Below are 6000 nucleotides of genomic sequence, written 5' to 3'. Positions count from 1 at the left end.
CAGATGGTCTCCCCTGTCCTTATCTTGGTGATTTTGACACCAAAGTAGACCATTGTTTTGTCATTTTGTATACCTTGACCTTGTCTGTGTTCGTAATATAGGACATGCTGGGAAGAGATGAGTCTGGGTTTGCGTGCTTGTGACAGTTTGGGATATCGGATATGGGTACATGGCACATGGCTGACAGTGTTTACACGTGTAGCTTTGGTCTACGTTTTCATGTCACGAGGTACACAGCGGGATCCATGCTCCCACTGCACTGGAAAACCATCTGTGGGGCATTACTTACGTCTCTATGGCAACAGAGGCCTGCGTGAAGCAGGATGCGGTGGTCACATTTGAGACTAAGATCGGGTTTCTATGGCAACGCAGAGAACCTTTTAGGGATCCGTAGCAAAGGGGCACGTGTCACCTCCCGCTATGCTCTGCCTCCTGTGGGCGGGGCTCCCTGCGCGTGCTGCTGTATGTAGTGAGTGAACTCGGTGTGACGTGAGCGGGCGCGCGGCAGGAGCTGCATGAGGAGTTGAGACCTATAGGTGCCTGTAACCTATAGTTACCCCCTTGTGTTAGTGCGCATTATAGCGAGTAATGAGCAGCAGTAATACCCTGGTAATGAGAGGGAGGCGGGCACATTTACCCTGTGGGGGTGAGGGGCAGAAGAAGTGGGAAGTGCCCCAATAGCCCCTGTGTGTGGGTTACACCTCCCGCCTGCGCTCAGTGCCTGTCTGTAAGGGGGTGTTGGGGCGCGGTGACCCCGGGTTTCCTGGCACAGACTCTGCTCCCTTATGAGCTATTCCTCCATGCAGGGATTATTGTGGGATAAGTGTGAGTTACTGCCCCCTCTGGGTAGGATGGGGTTATTATGGCGTTATACCTGTTGTGAGCTTAGCACAGAGATATTCATTGTGTACTCAACAGGTTGTAACTTGTTTTATGTACAAACCTATTTTTAATAAGATCTACAATAAGCAACAACAATGTTGAGTGCTGGTGATTACTATTTTCTCTGCACCTTTGCATATTAACATTGCTTGAGCATCATCTTGTAGTGATGCCATCTGACCTTCTGTAATATAAATGTCTAGAAACAATGTTTCTTCATTTGACACATGGAGCGGTCACCTACCTGCTGACTGTCAACAGCTGGACAGTCTACGTCCGCGATTATAGTGACGGCATGCGCGTGATACCGCAAGCCTCTGGAACAAATGTATGTACCCTCATGATGCCGCCCATAAAGGGCGGGATTCTCTGCAAGACAAAGAAATGTTGTCTTTGCCGTATGACGGCCAGGTCACTTGCGCAGTTCATCCAGTGAGGGCGAACCGCTCATGTGATGTCATGGCCACGCCTCCCCATGTGATATCGCAATTCGCCGCCCTAGTGCATCTTTTGCGAGTGTGATGTCACGCTCGCGGCCTAAGTATTCCGTGCACAACTGCTAAATGAACACACAGACCTGGGGAGCAAAGGGTTAACCACGTGACTACAGGAGGCTACTCAGGAGCCATCTTTGTTTAGGGCAAATTCGATTTCTTGAAAAAAGACATACGTCCATCAAGTTCAACCTATGCTAAATGTAGACATACTTAATCCTCTATACGTACTTACAATATATTGATCCAGAGGAAGGCAAACAAAACCCCCAGTGACACCTCATAAAGGGAAAAAATAAATTTCTTCCCGACTCCAAATATTGACAATCAGATTGCTCCCTGAATCAACATCCTTCCCATGTTTACTTATATTTGTTATACCCCTGTATACCTTTCTAAAAAGATGTCCAACTTTTTTTTTCTTATGAAACATGACCCTATAATAAAATCATAAATAAGCTTTGCCTGGTACAGTAGCCATACTACTAAAATAAACTCAAACACAACTATAACATGTACATTTGTTTTTATATACCCGAATTTACATTTAAACTTTGCTTAACTTATTTTTTGCATCAGGAATTCTGGAAATTTGAACTTTTTTTTTTGATTGTCCACAGAAAAGATAACTACAAATTCTACAGCCTCCGGACATCATCAGACGATCCAGCACACACCGGAGAGCAGAGCTGTCTAACCAGAGCGCGAGAATAAGTTTGTCCTGCCTGCGACCACCCCATATAAATACTATATTCCCATGTGGCCCTGTGTGCTTTAGTTCCTCGTACGTCTGTGGTTGATCTCCTGGGATTAGACCCTCTCCTCTTTTCCTGCACAATGGAAAATGCCGGAGCTTTCAAACACTGGAAACTGCAGTCCTTAAATAAAGTTGATTTTAGTAAAAAGGGCAGTGTGGATGAAGACATAGAAGATCCAGTGAGGTTCATTAATCAGCAAGACTGTTATTTTACAACCAGCTCCTGCTCAGGGAGGGTCATTATTATTGACGAAGTAAATGGCACTGATTTATTCCTCTTTTCAGAAATATGATCACGCATTGCTATTACATTCACTTTGGTTTATCCTTGAAAAGTATGTCGATCATGTACGAGTAGCATTGTAACCTTTAGGCTGCGGCCACGCTGCCGCTGAGCGCGCTCATACTTGAGAGCAGTGACATCAACTCTCCAAGCATGAGCGCTCGGCTGTCCTTCAATAATTTTAGAGCTGGGGGGGGGGGGTGGCATGGTGTTTAAGGGAGGGGGCGGGTGGATGGATGGCTAAAGCCGGCTGTGATTGGTTTGTGTCTGATGCACTTTCATTGGTTACAGAAGGGTCATGTGACCATTCTCCATGCTTGGGAATCAAATATCCATGTCTCTCCAAGCGCCGAGCTTTGGAGAGCGCGTGAGTGTGGCCGTACTTTTTGGGAATCACTGAAGTGATTGCGGCAAGCGCGCTCAGCGGCAGCGTGGACCGGCCTTAGACTGCTATTAGTGCGATTATGGCCCACATTTACTAAACCGCGTTAAACTGTTGGAGGAAATGCTTCTCTTGCTGTCAGTTTGTGATCACGTGCAGTTTGTTTTCATACATAAATTAGACCCTACACCATGTTGTGCATACAATTTGGCCCCGCTGTAGTTCCTCTAATTGTGCTGGCTTGAGGCAGTTGCAAGCAAGTCCTATGGAAACTTACCACATCATAACGTTCTGTTTAATAGATAGACCTGGCCCTAAAACATGTAGGGTACCTGCTTAATAGTTAGAGTTGGAGGGTATACATAAACCGATTGATGGATATTAAAGCAAATGCATGGTTCCCTCGTACAGATGCAGCCACCATTATCCGATCACTTGCCTGGGTAAAAACTAAGGCATCAAACAGTAAATGGCTCAACTTTTCTTTGAGATTCCTAATGTCCCATCGGATTAACCCAGCAGGGGTCCCGCAGTCCCATTCAGCAGGGACCCCCCGCTGTGTTAATCCAATGGGCCATTAGGAATCTCACAGAAATGTTGAGGCATTTACTGTGAGATTGCCCCAGGTTTTTACCCAGGCAAGTGATCGGATAATGGTGGCTGCATCTGTAGCTGTTAATCTCTCATTTGTGTCCATAAACCTTAACAAGAATGCTGATTTCAAATGAGACTTAAGGCAGTGATTTTCAGCCGGGGTTCCGCAAGCACCTCTACAGGAGGGGAGAGCTTGGCCATCTCTCCCAAGCTGTCCCAGGCGTGGCGGCACCCCAGCTTAGCAGCAGCCACGCAGTCACTGATCCTTCATCGCTCTGTCGGTGGCATAAGTTGCGTTCAATTTTTGGCCGACAGGAGGAGGGAGCTGTGAATCTGCGCAGATGGAGGGAGAAGAATGTGAGGGGAGAGGGTTGGGGTTCCTCAGAATTTCACAATCTAATACTAGGGTACCTTAACCCGAAAAGGGTGAAAACCACTGGACTAAGGGGTCAATTCTATATATACCGATGCAGCAATACGTGATATTTCAGCTGAAACTTCCCAATGGGGTTGTGGACAACATCCCGGGAACCGCTACGGTATATACAGAATTACCTCCTAAGTGGAAGTCCTAGAGACAGCCGATGCTAAAGCGAGACTTTATCGCTTTACGTTGTTTAGACGAGTTATAATTGCTTTACCTTCCGGTATACTTCCTGCATCATTTATTTATTTTTTAATATACTGTGTTAAGTTTGCATTCTCTCACCCTGATCACCTCTTTACATGAATACTACGGTCTACTGAAAGAGGATACTATTTGAAATAATAACAGTAAAAAATGATCACCCTACTGCATGTTTTTTTTTTATTATTGCATAACACCTGGTAATAATCAATATTTACCTCCCTTTTTTCTGTTCTAGAGTTTGGATATCTCTGTAGTACAGAAACAGAACTGTTCATGGCTCTTTGTAACTCATCAGCTCTGCCAGACCGATGATGTGGTGAGTACCTAAAATGCATATATTATTGTGTGCTTGGTTTTAAAGCTGCAGACCAAGCAATATCCTACATGTTGTTTTTTTCTTTTAAATAAATCAGTTCTTTATTATGAGAAAAGACTTGTAGCATTTTTGTTTTTAAAACAACTCTAAATGACCTTTTTAATGTATTATAATGTAACAAGTATATATTTTTTCTATAGCAACCATTTTCAAAGTCACATCCCCTTCCTCTTCTGAAACAGGCTCTGGCACACCCCTTTTTGAGCCCCATCCACTCTCTAGCAGTGCACCAATTGTATCTAGTGACTGCCTGGTCACATCATCTTCCCCACAGAACTTTGCATCTTTGGTCCTCTTCTGCTGCACTGACAGCCAGTTAGTGAACTCCCGAGCCCAATCTTCACCGATCGATCACAGGAGAACAGAACGATCGGCAACTTAGCTAATTACTTATAATTGTGTGGACTGTATTGATGCACATATTAAAGGGAAAATTTTAAATTAAAAAATAAATAAATACAAACAGCTTGGACTGCTGCTTTAAAAGATCAGTTCCTTCTACTTGTTTTTTTTAAATTATTTTTTTTTTACCAACCACTATTTTCAGTTTTAAGGACCCACAGATACTGGTGAAGTTACTGGGTTTAAATCTCCCTCGGGGGAAACAAAATGGCTGCCAAATCTCAGGCCAATAGGAAGCTGCAATGTCATCGGGTTTGGCTGCATATTGTATGGCAATTTGAATGTCCTTTGAAAACAGAAGTAATCTGCAGGACCCTGGTTCCAATCCCATAAACATGTATTTATTGTTTTTAAATGAAGGTTTGATAGGGGGACTGCTCCTCTCAAGCATTCACCTAGAAATGTCTATTCTACCGTTTTTGTACAGATGTTATCATTTCAAGTAGGAATACCATTCTCTCTTCTCCCCCCCACCTTTTTTTTCCTTCTGCTTTCTAAGGCCTGGGACATAGTAGGATCAGCCTTGCTGACCCGTGCTGAGGCGCGCTCACGCTCAGCACTGAGCCCCTGCAGCCGCAATGAGAGCGACTTTAGCAGGGGCTCACGCACGCTTCAGCACGCTTGCGGAAGCGTGTGTCTTACCTAAATTTTAGATTTGGCGCTCGCCGGAGCACAGGGCCGGTTACGTGAGCGATTCGCCCAATGAGGGCGAACCAGTTCCGTGACGTCACATGCCCGCCCCAGACACGCCCACGGACGGCGCGCGCTCTTAGGCCAGGGATAGCACCGCTTTCCCTGAGCCTCAGCGCGCCTCCACACGGGCAAAGTGTCTATGCCCGAGGCCTAAAGCAGGCCTGCATAACATAAAGTGAAACGGGCCAAACTGCTCCAAAGAAAGCAGATTTGGGCCGCACTTTAATTAAAATGACCCCCCCCCCACCCCTTCACGACTCTTACCTCTCCTCCCCCTCACAATTCTTACGCCCCCCCCCCCCTCACAACTCTTACCTCCCCCCCTCACAACTCTTACCGGCGGCGGCTGGTGCGGTGATCTCCGTCTTCTCCCCAGAAAATTCTACTGTTTCCCCTGCAGGTCCTGAAAAAATGGCTGCACGGCGTGGCAACGGGACGCCGTAACGTCACGACGCCACACAACATGGCGCCGCGTTACGTCACGTAGTGTCCCGTTGTCATGGCAA

The 6000-nt window shown here is 45.9% G+C and overlaps 1 protein-coding gene across 7 annotated transcripts in view; it reads left to right on the top strand.

Annotated features, from left to right (window-relative positions):
- The first annotated feature begins 390 nt into the window (after positions 1-390).
- Positions 391-6000, top strand: part of TYW3 (tRNA-yW synthesizing protein 3 homolog) — a 134420-nt gene continuing 128810 nt past the window's right edge. For 2 of the 7 annotated variants that reach the window (XM_075615794.1, XM_075615793.1), the window contains exons 1-3: positions 406-536; positions 1997-2387; positions 4259-4339. In XM_075615794.1, coding sequence (XP_075471909.1) covers positions 2214-2387; positions 4259-4339 — 255 coding nt within the window. In that variant the 5' untranslated portion in view covers positions 406-536; positions 1997-2213. The other 5 variants (XM_075615797.1, XM_075615799.1, XM_075615796.1 and 2 more) reach the window with 5 other exon arrangements.

This window comes from Ascaphus truei, chromosome 10 (genome assembly GCF_040206685.1).
Source record: "Ascaphus truei isolate aAscTru1 chromosome 10, aAscTru1.hap1, whole genome shotgun sequence".
NCBI classification, from domain to species: domain Eukaryota; kingdom Metazoa; phylum Chordata; class Amphibia; order Anura; family Ascaphidae; genus Ascaphus; species Ascaphus truei.
Note: the sequence above shows the minus strand (reverse complement) of the source record. Positions and strands in the feature narration are given on the sequence as shown.